Genomic DNA, 19,172 nt, shown 5'->3' with positions numbered 1-19,172 from the left:
GCTGACAGGTAGCAGAAACGCGAGCCCCCGCATTGTGGCAATGGAGTGTAGATAGTGTCTATCTATGGACCTTGCTTCTTGGCTTTTGCTCTGTTGCTTGGTTTTGGACTGCTTTTGGAGTGAGCTGCTTTATTTTCTTATATTTATTTGCTGCCGCAGAGCTTGGTTTATTTCCTGTCGGAGTGGTATGTGTGTGTGTTTGTAAGTGTAAATGTGTGCAAAAAAAGCAAGGAATCATTGCACAGCTTACGTTTGGATGAAGATTTTTGTTACCTTTGATATATATATGTGTGTGTGTGTGTGTGTGTGTGTGTGTGTGTGTGTGTGTGTGTGAGTGTGTATGTATATATATATATATATATATATATATATCTGCCTGGTGAAGTTGCTAAAATGTTATCCTTTGCTTGGAAGCATTTGTCCTGCAATGAAACTTATAATTACAATTGCAAGTTTTAGACTTATAAATGTTATTGTTTCAAAGACAACGGCCAAATCACACATCTCCACATAGATGTCTGTATTTTTTACATACATCTGATTGACATGTTAGTTCCTGTGTCCTTAATGCAAACAACTTGATTAATGTCATGCTGTAACCTGTTTACTTTGAAAATGCTTGTGTGACTGACTGTGATTCAGAAACATGATGGCTAGAGGTACTCAGGCTCAAACCCTGTTCCTTGGGTACAGGTAAAAAGAGCCTAAAGTCCCTACCCACCACCACTTGTGAATTTATGCCTCATGTTTTTGCTAAGAGGTTTAGAGCTATGGTGAGAAGTGAGAACTGAATTCTCTAAATGATAGCCATTTAAGTTTCAGCCTTCCTAACTTTCAGAAAACTACTGATTTGGCATAGTGGTATGTTGCCTGTGACTGTAGTGCATAGGGTCCTAAGTTCAAGACGTGGCAATGAAGTGCATGGTGGTAACGTAATATTTTATTGTAGCGACTTTCCAAAATTATACAAGCAATGGTTAAAATGTGTCCCTGGTTATTGGCCTTTTGTCTCCCCCCCCCCCCCCCAAAAAAAAAAAACTGCAATTGAAAATAAGTGTGAGAAGCTGTGCAAGATGCCTGTGGCTTACACTACTGTCATTATATACATATAGATACATAGATAGATATATATTATACAGATATTGTGTGTGTGTGGAAGTAGACTTTTATGATGGAAATGTTCTGAATTGGGCAGTTTTGTCATTATTGGTTCATGCATTTTGTTTCATTGCCTATTGGAAAAAATGTTGAAACAATAGATTTAAAATGTGCTCTGACTTAAGTCTAACAAGTGTGCTGTATTATACAAAGAATATAATTTAATAAAGTCAGGAAGGTGTACCAAAGAATGCATGTATGTTTCCTCTTTTGTGTGCAAGGGGCCTATGATTTGAAAACAGCCTAAGGTAGTCTTTATCCACCAGTGGCCAGATGCATTTTCTTTGATGTGGTGTCTGTTTCAATGCTGTTTCAATGAATGTGAGTTTAAAGGGCAGAGAAGTTTTAATGACAAGTTTTTCATTGTGAGACAGTATTGCATTGTTTAGCAGATATCTATTAGTGCGCATTGTGCTATAAAATGTAAAACTAAAAATAAAATCCAAACTATTATTGTAAAAGTAAAGCAGTATACATGCATGCACACATTAGTATTTATGGTAAATGGGGTGAAATAGCCAGGTAATGGGACATTGGGATGGGTGCAGGAGGACTCTGGTGCCATATTTTGTTTGTCTGTTCTTCAGTTTGCATTTGAAAGTTGGTATCCCACAATTCCACTGGAGTGGGTGGGGTTACCTAATTATGTATGCAAATGTTATGTTAATCAGTGTACAGATTTGTACCTATATTTCTTGGGCCTTGTCCAGATTTTTTGTTTCCAGGTTGAGAGGTATGTGTTGCACAGTAATAAGTTCATAAGGTCCTTTGAGTAGCTGATTTTTAGTGGGTGGTGGTAGCTGGTACTACCTTTTAGACTGGGCAGAAACGGGGCACAGCTGGAGAACATGTGCCAGGCTTTCCCAGGAGTGTCTGTGTGGTTGTATATAACTCTTATCTGAAAGTGTGTGTGTGTGTCAGGTAGTTGTGCTGGGACACGAAGCACTGGTTGGACAGAGAGGGTGCTGGAGGTTTTACCTTGCCCACTAGGCCGAGGTCTGGACCCTATAGTGGTGCCAGTGGGGAATCTTAATTGGGGACCTTTAGAGAAGGGAAGAAACCAGCCCCAGACTGACTGTGATCTCTGTGTGCTCTTAAGGGAAATTGTACTTCATTGTGTGTGTATTTATTATCCTTTCCCTACATGGACGCCCCTCTCTGGTGTTAGTGGTGAGGGTTGAGGCTCCTTGATTGCTGGACCAGGGCACGGGCATCACATCATGTATAAAAAAAAAGTCAGACTTGAAGGCAGCTTTTCTGAATGCCAAAATTCTCAACAATTAGGTGGTTGATTAGGTTTCCTTCACTTGGAGGCTTTTGACATCTCTACTATTACTGAAATATGGTTTTGAAAGATCCAGAATGCATATCACAAGGAAAACACAGATCATGATACCACTGTCTACAACCAAACGATTAGCTGTATCACAGGTCACCCTTTGAGAGTTTACCAGTGGAACCCTGATGCAAAATACTGATTATGAAGACAGACAGATAGGGATGCTGTGTTTAGAATACTGTCAGTGCTGGATTGGATACTAATCAATAGCCATCCCCAAATGTATTCTGTGGGGGTCATCCCTGATGACCTCAGCGACCACTGTCTTACCTTTATCTGCAAGCACAAAGCTAATTACTCTCAGCAGCCCATCTACAGAACAATAAGAAATAGTAAAAGCTTCAATCCTAGTAAATTTCAGGATGAACTTAAGGCATGCAACTGGACTGCCCTAAAGCACCTGCCCCTAGACGAAGCGGTCTCCCACTTTAACAATAAATTCCTCACCATGCTCGATGCTCATGCTCCCGCTCGTTCCACGAGGGTAAAAACAAAAGCTGCCCTGTGGCTCTCTAAAGAAACTAAAACAAAAAACATACTCAGAAATAAGGCATGGGCAACATGGCGTGCTACAAAATACCCTATAAACCAAACCAAATTTAGACAACTAAGAAATGAGACAAAATTAGCTATTCTATTAGATAAAGAAAACTACTACCTCCATCTCCAACAAGGGAACCAAAATAACCCCCAAATATTCTGGGCAGGGTTAAATAAATTACTGCACCCAGGTCACATCACCACCCCACCTCCCTCAACCTCTACTGATAAAACTACCAGCGGATGTTGCTAACACTTTTAATAATTTCTTTACTGGAACCATCCAAGCCCTTGCTAGCCAAATACCCCTTAACTCCTCTAAACTACTGGGTAGCACTCCCAGCTCCCAGACCTCCTTTACCTTCCAACCAGTCTCTACATCTTTCTTTCATTCACTACTCAAAAAATTAAAACCTACTACCCTTGCTGCAGACCTTCTCCCAGCAGAATATTTGCAAAAAAGCTGCAGATGCCATAGCGTACCCAGTTTCCATTCTAATTAATTGGTCCATATCTGAAGCCTCAGTCCCCTCTATCTGGAAAATATCTCATGTCATACCCCTCCATAAAAGTGGTAACTCTGCTTGAGTTATCCAATTATAGACCTATAGCCATCTTATCACCTCTGGCAAAAATAATGGAAAAATGCATCCATAAACAACTCCTGTACTTTCTAGCCCAAAACAACCTACTGGCTAACTCCCAGCATGGCTTCAAGCCATATCATAGTACCACCACAGCTCTCCTCACCTTCTCTAATGCTATAAACTATAACAAGGAACAACAACATGTTATCTTCAGCCCTCTTCTTAGACCTGTCCAAGGCTTTTGAAATGGTCAATCACCATCTCCTCATCAACACCCTGGCAACAATGTCCCTAGGTAGTCACTCTCCCTGATGGGTTGAATCCTACCTGAAAAATAGACTACAATCCGTCTTATGGCAGAACCAACTCTCAAGCCTCCTACCTAACACTCTAGGTGTCTCACAGCGGTCTATCTTGGGACCACTTCTGTTTTCCATTTTTATCAATGACCTCCACAAAGTCATCCCTGAAGCCATCTGCATTCAATATGCAGACTCAACGTTGATCTGCACTGGCACCTCACAAACAGAGCTGCTATCAATAACTCAGAGTACTTTCAACCTAGTAGAGAACTGGATTGCCACTTGCTGTCTGATTTTAAATCCTAATAAAGCAAAACTACTACTTTTCACCCCCACGCAAAGATCCCCGGCATTAACTCTCTCCTTTAAGGCCAATAATGGTACCATGATCTCTCCAGATGCCCATACAAAACTGCTAGGAGTCATTACAGACAACAATCTTAAGTTTCATAGGTTCATAGATTAGTACTAGGCTAACTGCCCTTATGGGCCATTTTCAGCCTAGCCAATTACCCCATGTGAGAATCAAACCCTGCACCTTATGTTTGTAAGGTAAACACCTTAACCATTATGCCAACCTCCCACCCCCTGATGTGCATGTCAACAAAACAATCAAAACCATTAACAGAAAACTGGGCTCACTATATAGAATAAAGCCATTCCTTACCCCATATGCTAGGACTTCCATTGCTCGCTCCCACCTACTCTTTACACTCTACTGTGCTTCCCCTTTACTTGCCAGCCTAAATAAAACTGACCTCAACAAACTCTCAGGTTGGTATAACAACATAGCAAGTTTTGCAACTGGTCTACCCTGTAGAACACATCATTGTAAAAATCAAAATTCTCTCTGGCTAGAGCTTCCCAGGTAGTTTCAGTATACACAAATCATTTTGGCTCACAAAGCACTTAACCAACCAGATAATATACCTGCCCTGAAAAACATCATCTATCCCCACTCCAATTCCATATCACTCCTGTCATCCAATAGACTATTAGTGCCAACTATCAAATCCAACAACTCAGCTGGTGGCTCCCTGTTCACCAACTCTGCTGGAAAAATTTTGAATTCCCTTCCTGCTAACATTACACTAGATACGACCCTATCTCATTTTAAAAACGCTCTCAAGGAGCATTTCAAGTCTCAGTGGATATGTCCCTGCTCCAAGCCTGACTAAATCTTCATGCATACTGGTGTAATAGATCTATGTCTGTAAGTGGTACTCCGTTATCTTTAAGCCAGTTTAGAAGATGGTTAGTCTGTATTAATCTATATGGACTACAAAATGTGTTATATTTGTATAAATTTAACTAGACTGTAAAATGTGTTCTGTTTGTATAATGTTATGATGACTCCTGATCTTATATGTACATCGTAATAATTGTATGTGAAACCACCTTGGAGCTTTTCTCCCTGGGCCTCTGATGAAAATGGACTTGTATCCAGTCAGACTATCCCAGTCAAATGTAAAATAAATAAATAATTTTGTGGTGTTCTTAAATTATGCATTCATAAATGCATTCCTATAAGACATAATTCTACAGGTGAGTTCAGAAAAAAAATGGTGAAATTGAAAAAAATAATCAGAAATACACTAGGAAAAACATACTAAGCTTTCAAAAATTAGTCTAGTCAGCCAAATAAGTCATGATAAAATTACATTTTCAAAAGTGATTGTTATCAAAGCTTCAGGCTGTAATTTTAAAACTTTACTTTATCTCAATGGTTGATATCATTAATGAAGTTTTCTTTAATTACATTAGAAAATTGAAAGGGAAACCTTGTGATGTAGTATCCTATCACTAAACAGTGATCACTCTCATGATTCTTGTAGAAGAATGCAGTGAGAGCTGCATTTTTAGAAAGGTGCTATGGTGCAAGGCTAGAGAGAGACAGCTTTGGCACTTATCAGGCTCCCCTTTCTCATATTTACTTAGTGCATTCCATTTGTTCCTCCAGGAGGCAGATGTCTTGTGGGTGATTTGTTTGTGTGGCTGAGAGCTGTGCAGTAGATTGAAAAGCCCTGCAATTCTGAGAGTTTTCTTTTAAAGGCCGTTATTACCATTGCATATGCTCAAGTCATCTACCCCAGGGTACTGCATTCAGTGAGTGCCAGAGAGGGGCTGTCACTCAAGTGAGTGATGTCTCAGGACTGCCCTTGAAGTCCGCATTCTTGTAAGATCTCTGGTCTTAACTGGGGATTCTGCAGTGGAATCAAGCATCTCGGACGTGTACCACACCCTCCCCAAACAGATGACAGCTGGTATAGTCGCATCACTGCCCCCATTCCCTGAGTCAGCTCCAACAGGTGCCAGAGTCTTTATTTGAACTTGTGCCATCTTAGTTACAGGTTAGGCCTTTACTGCCTTGCCTACACCATTGAAGACAGCTTTCTTTAAGAGAAGGTCTTCCTGTTTGAATTTCATACCTTTCTTTGAAGATTTAACAGCAGCACTTGTTGAGAGACTGACTGTGAATGCTGCTTACCTTGACTGTGCTGACTCATTCAGCCACTACTGTCAATGAACATGTATGTATAAGCATGTTTAGATTTATTGGAGTATGGCTTATTGTCTACAATGTGTTATTTTTCATAGAAATTTCATAATCCTGTAAGGTAAACGAAGCTTTGTAAATATTTTTGTGCAGCTGCTGTGGTGTTTCTGGTTGTGTCCTATGTGCTTCTGTTTTCAGACTTTTTTGTTTTATCCAGTGTAAAGAAGTAATTATAAAGGTATCCATGTGAAATAATCGCCAACAGGACACAAGTCAGGGTGGTGGGCTTGCTTGGCTATACTGATTGGAGGTTACAAGTGATACATCACAGAAATCTGTACCGGAGACGGTTCTTTTCAGACTATTCTCAGTTGCTGAAATAGGAAATGGGATCTGGAGACACTGAATAGCATAAATTACTTCAGTAAAAGATGGCCATTCTCTGGAATAGCCAGAAAATGTACATGTTGTGTAATATTAAAGACTTTGAGTTTGTCAGTAATGTTGCATTATGAGATCTTCCAAAAATATTTTATGATTACATAATGGTGAAATAAAAAAAATGGGGCCATCATTAAAAATTATATGACAGCTGTGAACTACAGTTTTATCTCTGACCAGTGTTTATCTTGTCTGCCAAAGTCTGAAAAGCAAGTTTTATTGAATGATTGTAAAGTACCTAACACTGTAGAAAGACAGTTTAATTTACACATCACTCCTCTAACTCACTACTGAATGCAAGCTTGCATTTTTAACCTTCAGATAACCTGACTGAAACAATTTGAAAACATATAGTGATTTCATTACTAGAAAAATTACATGGTTGGAAAATGTTAACACTTTCAGAAAGACTGTCAGAATTGTCATTATATTGTTTCTTATAAATTCCTTGGACATAATCTATGTTCTTTGACAATGACAGATCTGATATATATGAACATGTTTCCTTGCACCAAAAAGCTAATGCCAGATTTGGAAAGCTAAAACTAAGTCTCACCATAGGGAAAAAGTGAGAAACATTACACATTGCTTCCTAGATTATGGATTAAGTTAATTCTCATACTCTGAATAAGACCATTGTTATCTTTCTTCTGTATATAGAAGTTTTAAATACAAAGTTGTAAGCTTTAAAACTGTCTGTGTGTGTCTGTGTGTGTCTGTGTGTGTCTGTGTGTGTCTGTGTGTGAGAGAGAATGTAAATTACCACCATACAATGTATTACTGTAGTGCCCATATGGATGTGTGTGTCATGCCTTGCCTTTCAAGTATGTATTGCGTAAGAAGTGCTGAACACTTAGTCTTGCTTGCACATGGTTTGTAGCATTGTATATATATCAGTTATATTAAATATTAAATTATTTTTAGATGAAAATTTAGAATAAATGATCAAACAGAAATAAACTGTATTTTTTTTTCTTGTAGGTGAACTGATTTGGTCACTGATCTCAGGATGGCAAACACAGAAATATCAAACTGCGGGTATGCTGTAAAATTTAATACTACTCGTTTGATCAAAGATAAAAGTTAAAATGTGCTGCATTGTTTCTGGTTACATATGTGTGTGTCCAAATTGTAACTTTGGCTTGTCGCACTGTCAGAATTACTGTTCCTCATTATTTAAAATTTCTTAGTGGACATGAGGTCAGAGTTGTTAGAACTTTAATGATTTACTTTGTAGGTTCCTTTTGGCAATGCTTTGTTCCTAGAGACACCTGTAGCAAGCATGTCACTGTTGTACGCCTCTGATTGAAGTTTGAGAAGCAAATCTCCATTTGGCAGTGTTAATATTGGTGTTGCACAACATGACATTTCCTACATCAGCAGGATTTGTGTGCAGTTTCCTTGCATTAGTCAAAGGTACGCCAGTAGTGTCATAACTTTAAAGTTGTTGACTTTCTGGTTCTGGCATACTAATGTGCTGAAATTATTCTACTGCCTTTTGATTTATCCCATGTAAGATATTTGGGATCACTTCTTTTAGACATTACACAGTTCATGCATTGGGGTTCTTGTACCAAAATGTTTGTTTTTCTGCTGTGGCATCTATAGTTTTACCATTGCATCAGAGCTTGAATAACATCCTCTTACTGATGCACTCAGCTACAGCTTTCACCCCCCCCCCCATCATTCCGTAAAGCACATTTGTTCCACTTTCAGACAAGTAGTAGATCAGTTGCCTCCAGTTAAAACAATCAGTTGGGAAAATTCTGCTCAGGGACTCCATGCAAGAAGTCTTGAAAATAGATGTTTTATTTTTTTTCCCTTGGTGGGAAAATGCCTCTCTGCTTTTCCACTAATGTCTAGGGTCATTTTGAAGATTCAGAAGGATTCTCCAAAAATCATTGTTTTGACTCCCTTATGGCCTAAGTGAGAGCAGTGGTACTCCCTTCTATTGGAAATTAACAAGGTCAATTACCATACGTTTCCTTATACACTGGACTTAATCACACAGGATAAGGGGTATTTCATACATCCCTTCCTGAAACAACTTCCTGTAACTGTCTGGGTATTAGAATATTAATACATTTGGGGACCATTGCCTGGAGGATTAATGCTACTCCTTTGCTGGTCATTAATGATAGTATTTCCATTTCTAGTATAATAAAGATTAGAGCTGCTAAGGTTTAATTAGTATATCTTATATCTTATTTTATTACAAGGCAATAGTCTCCAGTTTTTGTTATACTTATTTGTCTTTATTCATATTTTGGCCAGTTTTATCCTTGTTTATTTGTGCGTCATTACTGTGTTCAGCACTATGTCTTAGTTTGTTTAGTGTTAAAGCACAGTTTGATTAGTGTTTTAGTGTCACCATGGTAGTTGATTAATTGTATTCTTTTGCATATTGCTTCTGGGTTTGTATATATTGTAGTGGTTTTAGTTTTCTGACACTCTGAAGAAATCTTTATTTTTAAGATGAAAGCACTCAGGTGTGTTTCCTGAAAATAAAAGTCTTTTGTTCATGTTCTTTGGTGGGTTTAATTTTTATTTTCATTTGTATTTGTGTGTTTTTACTAGATCCTTCTTAGAATCTTAATTTTGTTTTTGGAAAACTAACTCTTGTTCTATTTGAACCAGATTATCAGGCTGACTTGAGGTTCTTAACTTGAAAAACCATGTTACCGTTCTTGCAGTGGTCAGATCAATCATAATATGGTGCATCAACTTGTGGTGATGTGAGGTATTGCAAGCTATGCTAGAGGAAGTAGAGCAGTGGATGGGTAATATGCCAGCATAAATAATTATATGTCATTCGTATATCAAACTGATTTGTACAGGTGCTTGTGTTGAAACTATATTTGTAAAGCTGCATGTGTTAAAAATGTACCAGCAGTGGGTCCTGCTGGACAGAAAAAGAATACACCTGTATGTCAGACTGTACTGTAGAAATGAATATATTGTAACAGAGGATACTGGAAGTGGAAAGGTTAATCCCAGTCCAGCTAACTTTGAAAAATAGTCTGAAATTAAATTATTTGGTTTAGGCAGTAAAAATTGTATCTTAAGTTCTGATTGCAGCCAGAGATTAAATGTCTGTGCAAACCAGGACTAGGAATACTACCATATTGTCCTTAAGGGTGAACTAATTGCTACCCTGGAAGGGTGAAAAATTTGAAATGGTTTTATAGATTCCAGATGCTATAACACAGCTCACCAAATCTTTCTGTATGGTAACATCTATGTGCTAGATTCTGGTTCAGTTTCTAGTAAAGGGGGTAGTCTGGGAACAGAGTCAGATGACCAGATGTATGTGATGTCTTTTTGTAATCCAGCAATGAAATGATGTTTTAGTACTTATTTTTATTTTTATTTGTGTTTCACTGAAGAAGGATATTACAGAAACCGGTTTGGAACATCAAGTTGGATTTATGTATTGGGCATTTTTATGTCCAGTTTGTGTTTAAATAAAGCACTTGGAACTGTATTGCTGGCCGTTGTGTTGTTTGGAAGTTTGATTGGCCTTGCAAGCTTCACGTGAGAGGTTTGGTGTTCTCTTTAGTACTAGATGAGACAGAAGTCTCAGGGCAGTCTGTTTTTGAAACCTGACCAAGAAGGAAGACCACTCATCCACTTCATCTTGCCTTGCTTTAGTAAGTAACCAGGGAATAATAATCAGTCAGGAAAATATAGTGAGATTAGTTAAGTACTGTTTTTCTGTATCTGTGTGAAACTATCCATCTGTGTTTTTAATATTTCCTGTGATTGAAACTCTGGTGTTTACTGTAAATATAAATTTAGTATTTTCATGTTATTTTATTATTTATTATTAAATATATTTCAAATGTTCATTGTGTTTGGTCAGTTTAGGAAATATTTAATCTTTGAGAATACTTACATTTATTTGGTGACACTGTGGCTGCTCCTGAAAGCCTTGCTGCATTGGTCAGAAACTACCATTTGTATTAGTATTAATTTTAGTTAGAGCAGCTGGCTTTGGAGTGTTCTGGTGGCATTGGAACTACTTTATAATCTGTTCATAACTGGTAAATCTATGCCATCTTTTCCCAGGTGTGTGTGTGTGTGTGTGTGTGTGTGTGTGTGTGTGTGTGTGTGTGTGTGTGTGTGTGTGTGTGTGAAAATCATATCCGAGTGTGCATGTCAGATACTTTGGAGCACGAACACAGAACAGTGGTATCACGGAGAGGGTGTTTGAGGACTTGGCTTGGAACACTCTGCTGAGGACTCAGTAGCTGTGCCAATGGGTAGTTTTATTGGGAGTCTGGAGAGAGAGAGGGAAACCCAGCCCCTAGACTGTGTGTGTTCCCTGTGTGCTCTTAAGGAAAATTGTGCTCAGTGCAGAGTGCTGTATCTGAAAATACTGTGTATCCATTTTTGCTCCAAGTGAACATCCCTCGCCGTGTCAGTGGTGGGGATTCAGACTTCTTGATTACTGGCCCAGAGAAGGGATGTCACAGACCTCGTCTCTTTTTTTATTTTTTTTTTTTAACAAGGAAAGTGTTTACTTAAGAACTAGCCATTTGTTTGTATATAAAGTGGTATCTGAGTTTAATTTTTGTCACACTGTCTATATCCTTGTCTTCTTTTTAGAACCTACAAACAAGGAAGATGTGCACAGACAGCTTAGATACTATCTTGACTGAACAAAATCTTTTAGGAACTTTGAGTATTTTCTCTGAAGGTAAAAAGAAAGGACAACCTGTGTCAAAGCAGACCACTTCCAAATAGTTGTCTCATGCTACTACCTTGTATTATACAAACAACAGGAAGGCAGTTCGAGGCATGGTTACACTTGGCCATTTACCACCCCACCCAGCCTTTGTGGAGATTCCTCTTTGCCCAGTGAAACTAGTCACTTCCTCACATTCTACATCAAACGTTTACACAAGGAGTAATAGAACCAGAGAATCCCGTTTTTATTGAAGGATTTCTTTTGTACCGCAAGAGGGAAAAACCCTTGAGGCCTGTACTGGCTTTTCTTTCTAAACCTTTTGTCAAGATTTCAAAGTTTAAAATGCTTTCCCTTTCAGTCTCGTTTACCTTTTCCGTCTTCTCCAGCTTTCATGGTAAAGCTAGACTTAAACGATATTTATCATCACATTCCAATTTGCAAGGAGTTTAGACGTAATGATTATCGGTGTCTGCCTTACAATATAATTTATCTGTCTTATCCTTTGGACCTTTTATTGCTCTGTGGGTATTTACAAGGTGTCTGTCTCTAGTAATTTCATAATGCAGTCTTCAATGCGTTCACATTTTTCCATATTTAGTCATCTGTCTTATCTTCGCTGACTCTCTTTCTAGCTGTCAAGATGCTTTAGCAGCTGCTCAGAATCTTCTACTCAATCTGGGTTTTCGAATTGACTGTCATATTATTTTCTTGGGATTGCATTTCTGGGATGCCTGCTAGAGTCTTCCCTGGGAAAAGCTTTTTTTTTTTTTCCTCCAGAAAAGTAAAGATGTTTCAGTTCTTCTATTTTTTTCCCCCAAACAACACCAAACATTAGCAAGTGAATTTCAGGATTTTGGAGTTCATGACATCGGGTCTTATAACCTAGGCCAGTCTGAACTCGACATTTTCATACTTTCTCTTTTCTGATCCCTATTCTGGGAATTGTATAGTGGTCGAACACGCCTCTTGAGGTCCAGGTCTCCTAGTCACCCTTCCAACCCTGCTACAGTCTGTCATTACAGGTTCATCAGACCTCACATGGGGCCAGTTCCCAAAGGAGTGAAAAGACGAGTTCTGTGGAATCCTCATGACAGACTGAAACACAGAAATATCAGAAAGATGTTGGCAGTGATCAACACTTTGAAAGCCTTAAATCATCTCCTGGTCCCCTTGACCACCAGTAGTTCACATAGATAACACCACAGTGATATGTGGTACATAAACAAGGGTATACCAAATTGTATGCTTTTTGCAGACCTGATATTGTAGCCTCGCAGTTGCATGCTAAGTCAAACTGAGCTGAATTGCTTTCATACATTCCATCAGACTTGATTGCAAACAAACTAACCAGGATTTAATAGAAGCATCATCCTGGGGTTATCCCAGAACTGATCCAACTGCAGAGAATACCTCCGTTAGATCTGTTTACCTCCTCTGAGAACAGAAACCATAGAAATTCTGCTCTAGGACTCCTTGCAAACAGGCCTGGTAAACAAATGCCTTTTTCATTTCCATGGGTGGGAATGTTCCTGTATGCTTTTCCACTGATATCAGGAGTTGTTCTGAATATGCAGTGGGACTCCCCAGAAATAGTGTCAGTATCTATTTTGTCCTAGCACTGGTGGTTCTCCCTTCTTCTCAGTCTGGCCAAAGGCAATTGACCACAAAATAGCCCACAGACTGGATTTGCTTACACAAGATGTGTTATTTGATATACCCTAACCTGAAAACTGTAAAATAATTGCTTGGAGGATAGACAGTTGATGCATTTGTTTTCCAGAGTATGTCCAGTAGGTATTAAAGGAGGCAAAACAAAAAAAACAAACAAAAAAAAAACTGATCGTAGAAAATCATGTATGTGCCAGTGGAAAAGATTTTCTAGTGCCCGACCAGGGACCTCTTCAGGCCCACCTGCCTCTGGTCTTGATTATTTGTATGAGGTACTGATCTCTGGCCTTTCTTATTTTTCAAGGTTCACTTGTCAGTAATTTCTTCTTGTCCTTTGTCCCCTCCCCTTCTAGCCATTATGAAGTTAAACAATTTTTGAAAGGGGTGTTGCATATCTGTCCACCTAGAAGTGCCTGTAATTCTGATCTTAACACTGTGCTTGAAAAGTTTACTATTTTTCTATTTGAAATCAAATCTGCAGGCTGAATTGAGATTATCAACCAGAAGACTGTTCAATTCATTGCACTGACTTCTGCTAGGAGAGCATGTAAGTTACAAGATCTTATGGTGAGTTTAACCAAACTTCACTTTTCACAAGGAATGTATTTTCTTTGAGAAATAATACTTCTTTTTTGCCTAGTGGTCTCATAATTTGCAAGAGGTTCTCCGGTTCGATCTTCGGCCGGGGAGCCTTCTGTGCGGAGTCTGGATGCCCTTCGTGTGGTCGCATGAGTTTCCTCTGAGTGCTCCGGTTTCCTCCCACATCTCAAAGGCATGCTGTAGGTGGATTGGACACTCTAAATTGGCCCTAGGTGTGAGTGTGTGCATGTGTGTGCCTTCTGTGGAAGGTTGGGCGCCGGGCTGGCAACTCGACAGCGTAAAACTCCACTGCCAATCATGAGGGGATAAGTGATCCGCTGTGGCAACCCCTAACCAGGAAAAGCCAAAAGAAGAAGAAGAAAGAAGGTCTCGGAATTTGCCTTAAACCAGACTATTGATCTTCCTGTCTTCTCTGAAAAGATTCTTCACACACTGGATGTTTGCAGGCAGCTTGGATATTACCTAAACAAAACTCAGTCCTTCAAAATAGCTGATCATCTGTATATCTCATGTGAAAGTAAGAGGAAAGGACAACGAATGTCAGAGAAGATTATTTCTAGATGGTTGTCTCATGCTATTATAGTCGCCTTAATAAGCCATTTCCAGATGGGGTTAAGCCCATTCAACAAAGGTTTTGCCTTGTTCACTGCCTTTCTGGAAAGGAAAGGACTCTGTATTCTAGAGGCAAAGCATTAGAAACTGGATTTTGTCCAGGTCCACAACCTGAATCCTAGGACCATTCTCCAGGGGCTTCTGAAGTCATAAATTGATTTTTCTTCCTCTCTGCTTAATTTCTAACCTATGGTCATCAACCCAGGTAGCTTGGGCTTCTGCAGAAATGATCTTAATGTTGAACATGGTACAGTTGTTTAAGCAAATGTACCCTAACAGGTGATCTAATTGATCACTGTTACAGTACCTAGCCCTCCCTCCAGCCCCTTATTTTGGCTGTTTTCCTTTTGTATAGCCAAGTTATAGTTGTATCCATCTGCATATAGTTTGCTCTTGGTTTTGTTTCCTAACATTATCTTTTTAGAGCTCTTGCCTCCCTTGTTCTTGGAGGAAAAAAAACTGTGATTTAATTGGCACTCTTATCTGTCTTTATATTGAAGCTCCTCTTGAGCTCTTGACAGAGCACGTGGAATGCACCCTTAAGCTTTGAAAGCTGACCAGCCTCTGGAGCCAAGACCCAAATAGCATAGGGTAGTACAACAATGATCTATTAGAATATTGACTGTTATGGTAGGTTTATTTACACAGATGTACTATTTTCATCGACTAGCTGGATAGGCCAAATGCAAAGGGAGAGCTAAGGTTGGTCCTCTGTGAGGGAACCGGGGAAATCCCTCAAATTCTTAAACAGAAATACCTCCTTGGAACCTGAAAGGAGGCAATCCTTGAGGGTATACTCCTCCTCATACTGTTTCCTTGGAGACTTCTAAGAAAAGGAAACAAAAGATCATCTTCTCCAGCTATATCTATCCTTCACCTAGTGACCCTCAGCAGGAGTGGTTGTTTCTCAGCTTTGCAGGTTCTGCAACTTACTTATCCTTCTGTTTCCACACTTCATGTAAGGAAGTCTTCTTCAGAAGAACTTTCTTCAAACTCAAAATCAAAAGCTTTAGATTATGTGTCTCAAATCCATTCTACTGTAGTATATGAATCTGAAGTGGATGACACTGTTTTCAGAGTACCCTCATGAAGAGTTCCCAGAAATTATACTTTGGCCTTATGCATGTGGCAGTACCAAAAAAACGTTGCTATTCAAAATATTCTAGATTCTCTGGGAGATGCCTTTTTATTTATTTATTTATTTAACATGTGTTAACTGGGAAAGTCCAACTTGAGACAAAGCCAATTTTCAGCAGAGGCCAGGGGAGAAACACTCCAGATGCATGTCTTTCTAAAGTTGGAGGAAACTGGAGCACCCAGAGGAAACCCTCACAAATGCAGGGAGTACATGCAGACTCCACACAGAAGGCACGCCAGCCGAGAATCAAACCGGAGAACCTCTTGCTGTTAGGCGACAACGCTACCGCTGCACCACTGTGACGTCCCATTTTTATCTGCCTCTCTGGCCCCTGATTCCCTGCCTCCTGCTCCTAAGAAGCCAGACAGTTTTATAAGGTACCTGACACTCATAAAAACTTGCTTTATATCCTGCAGTTATTTCTGTAGAATTAGATAACTTTCTTTCCTTCCACAGCTGCCTTACCAAATGATAGGGTTAGAAGGGCCCATTGACAGATGTAGTAAAAAATCATCTACATGTTTTCCACCTTGTCCTTCCATGCCATTAACTGTCAGACTTTCATGACTAGATAATATGGCTAAACCAATCTCTACTATTCTTGACTTGGACAGCAAGTCTTATTTATGGGTCTATATTAGAACACTGAACGTTCAAAATTTTGAGTGTTCTAATATCAACCCGTTTTCAGCAAACACTGAAAATATCGAAGAAACAGAAAAACAAATTTTTTCCTAAGGAAAGAATTTGGTTGTCCGTTTCTGTTGCTTCGGTGTTTTCAGTGCTGTGGTGGAAAGTTACAGGTCGGGTTCAGGTAAGTGTGCGATTGTGTGGATGTGAGGGTTAGGGTGGGTTAGGGCACAGGTCAGGTAAGTGTGCGATTGTGTGGCTGTGAGGGTTAGGGCGCGGGTGACACGACTGTGCAATAGTGACAGATCTTAGGGTTAGGGTTTGGGTTAAGGTAAGTGGATAGTTAGTGGTGTATGTATAGTTTAGTGTAGGGTTAGGTGTAAGAGTTTAGGTGTATGTGTGTGGATTGCTGTTTGTTTGGTGTGCTTGTGTTGTGGTGTATGTGTTTTGGAACAGCAAATTTTTTTCCCTAGGAAAATATTTGTTCTGCATGTTCGATCTTTTTTAATTTTTGATTCATAGGGTTCGATATTAGAACACTTGAAATTTTGAACGTTCGGTATTCTAGTATAGACCCTTATTTATGAGGCATTCTAAATTCCCCCTCTCAGGTAACAGCTATTTCCTTTAAATATGGAAATATGGAAGCTGCTGCTTCCTCCAGAACAGTTGCTGCCATTTCATTCCTCAGAAGGTATGCCCGACTCTGGCTTCAATCCCTACCTGATGGGTGTATAAGTCATGCTTTTTGATGCAACTTTAGACAAAGATCATTAGCAGTTCATTTGCTGAGATTTCAAGAAATTACAGGAAAGCGGAAAGATGATGCAAGAGTTTAAACAACTCCCTTTCCCCATAGCTAAGTTTCACATGAACTACCCCACAAAATGTGTATAATTATTTCACAAGTCCCAGATATCTTTTCAACAAAAAGAAAATACATTTTCAAGAAGAGATGGGAGGACAACCCTGGGTCTTAACTCAAAGGATCCAAGGGATCTTGTGTCCCCACTTCAGCCTAACCTTTTCCATTTTATAAGGGAGACTTTACTTTTATTTCCCTTTGGAGAAAAAGAATAACTTCAAATGTTTTGGTTTTAGACATAATAAAGAAAGTGAATAGATTGCTGTAGAATTTTTTCCCAACACATTTTGGAATTCTTCAAGTCCCCTCAAAGCAGCATTTGGTCTTTCTAATTGTTAGATGTGTTTTATCAGGGGATTATACAACCTGTCCATCCCTCTCAAATAGGAAAGATTTTACCCCAGACTTTTTCGTAATCCCAAGAAAAGAGGGAATGTGGAGGCCATTCATGAACTTATCACATCTAAACATCTTTCTAAAAGTTTCAACATCTTAAGATGAAAACCATCCAAAAACCTTTTAATTTCTTATCCTTCTAAGCTTTATAAGGCAACTTGTACCTGAAAGGTACATATGTGTTCATTCCAAACACAGACTTTATTTTGTGCATTGGGGTATTCCTGCTGTGTCCTTTGGTTTATTTATGGCATGAAGGATTTTTACAAAATACTTGGCTACTGTTGTAGCATTCTGCATGTCCCGAGTTATCCATATTGAGATAATTCTGTGATTAAGACCACATCTGTTCAAAACATTCTTCAGGACTTGCACTTAATTCAGTCTATTTCTCCAACTAGGATTCAGTTTGAACACCAAGAAATCCACCCTGGTACCCACTCAGAGTCCAGTGTTTCTAAGATGTCTGTTGGATACTTGCAGCATGCTGGCCTTCCTTTCTCACAGAAAAAGTATGATGAAACATCAAAGAATGGAAAGCTCTCATCACCTTTCAAACTCTTCATCACTTCTGGCTTCCAGGACATTTTCAAGTTCTAACAGATGTCAACAGTGGCAGTGATGGTGGTGGAGAGAGCAAAGTCCTACTCCCTTTGCAGACTTGTGTTGATAGCATGGAACTTTGCGATTTATTACAACCTTTTACTGCAGGCTGTTTACATCCCCTCAGAACAAAATTCAGTGTCTGACTACTTGAGCAGATCCAAGGTAGACCCTTATGTAAATGGATGCTGAACCAATAGGTATTCCTTCAGATTGCCCATCAGATGGAGAATTCCACAGATAGATCTATTTGCCTCTATCCTGAACAAGTTGTTCAGACTGTTTTGCACTAGAGCTGTAAGCAAGAAACCTTAGAAAATGGTTAACTTCTGTTTTCAGTGGAAACAGAAATTCCGGTATGCCTTCTTTGCATTTTCAGTGATCCCAAAGATGTTAATGAAGATTCAGAAAGAAAATCCAGACATGTTGCTGGTGACTTCCTTTTGGCCTAGACAGCACTTATGTTACCTTTTTCACTTAGCCAAGGGGAATCACCAGAAGTTAGCCCACAGCATGGACTTGCTCACAGAAGAAATGAGCTTTTATTGTTCATCTAAACGTAAAGACACTGCACCTCACATCTGAATGATATGTTTCTAAGTCCTTTCAGGACCATTAATTCTAAGCGCGTACTACAGAAAATAAAGGGGTCAAGAAAACCTGCAACAGAGAACAGGACCCTTATCAACTGTGATCCCCCATTATTCTCAAATATTTGTTTGAACTGCTCATCTCTGGTCCATTTGTCAGCCATTTCATTCTGCCTGGCACGTTGGTCTTCATGTTATGAGGTTGAACAGTTTCTTAAAGACATCCTCCATATTAGCCTTCCCAGGAAATCAGTTCTTCTTCCTTGGGACCTGAATTATGCTGTTGAAAAGCTAAGCCCACCACCTGTTGAACCAACTGCTTTTGCATTTAAAGTTCTGTATGTGGAAGACAGTTTTATTAATGGCCTTAGCACCTACCAAATGATTTTCTAAGTTACAGGCTCTCATGTACTCCTTTCTTTTTCATAAAAACAAGGTTAGTCTGGAAGCCTTAAGTTGGCACAAAGTTGTCTCTGAATCAATGCATCCATATTTCTGCACTTTTCCCAATTCTCA

At 39.2% G+C, this 19,172-nt stretch overlaps 1 protein-coding gene across 1 annotated transcript in view; it reads left to right on the top strand.

The window, feature by feature from the left end:
- The window catches only part of LOC122792793 (AF4/FMR2 family member 1-like), a 632,549-nt gene that overhangs the window by 345,559 nt on the left and 267,818 nt on the right, over positions 1-19,172 (top strand). Inside the window, exon 2 of the mRNA XM_044060362.1 lies at positions 7,846-7,902. Within this exon, the coding sequence (XP_043916297.1) occupies positions 7,874-7,902 (29 nt within the window). The 5' untranslated portion in view covers positions 7,846-7,873. The remainder of the gene's footprint in view (positions 1-7,845; positions 7,903-19,172) is intronic.

This window comes from Protopterus annectens, chromosome 2.part0 (assembly GCF_019279795.1).
Source record: "Protopterus annectens isolate FY-2018-M chromosome 2.part0, PAN1.0, whole genome shotgun sequence".
Taxonomy (NCBI): Eukaryota; Metazoa; Chordata; order Ceratodontiformes; family Protopteridae; genus Protopterus; species Protopterus annectens.
This window is presented reverse-complemented; position numbering and strand designations above follow the sequence as displayed.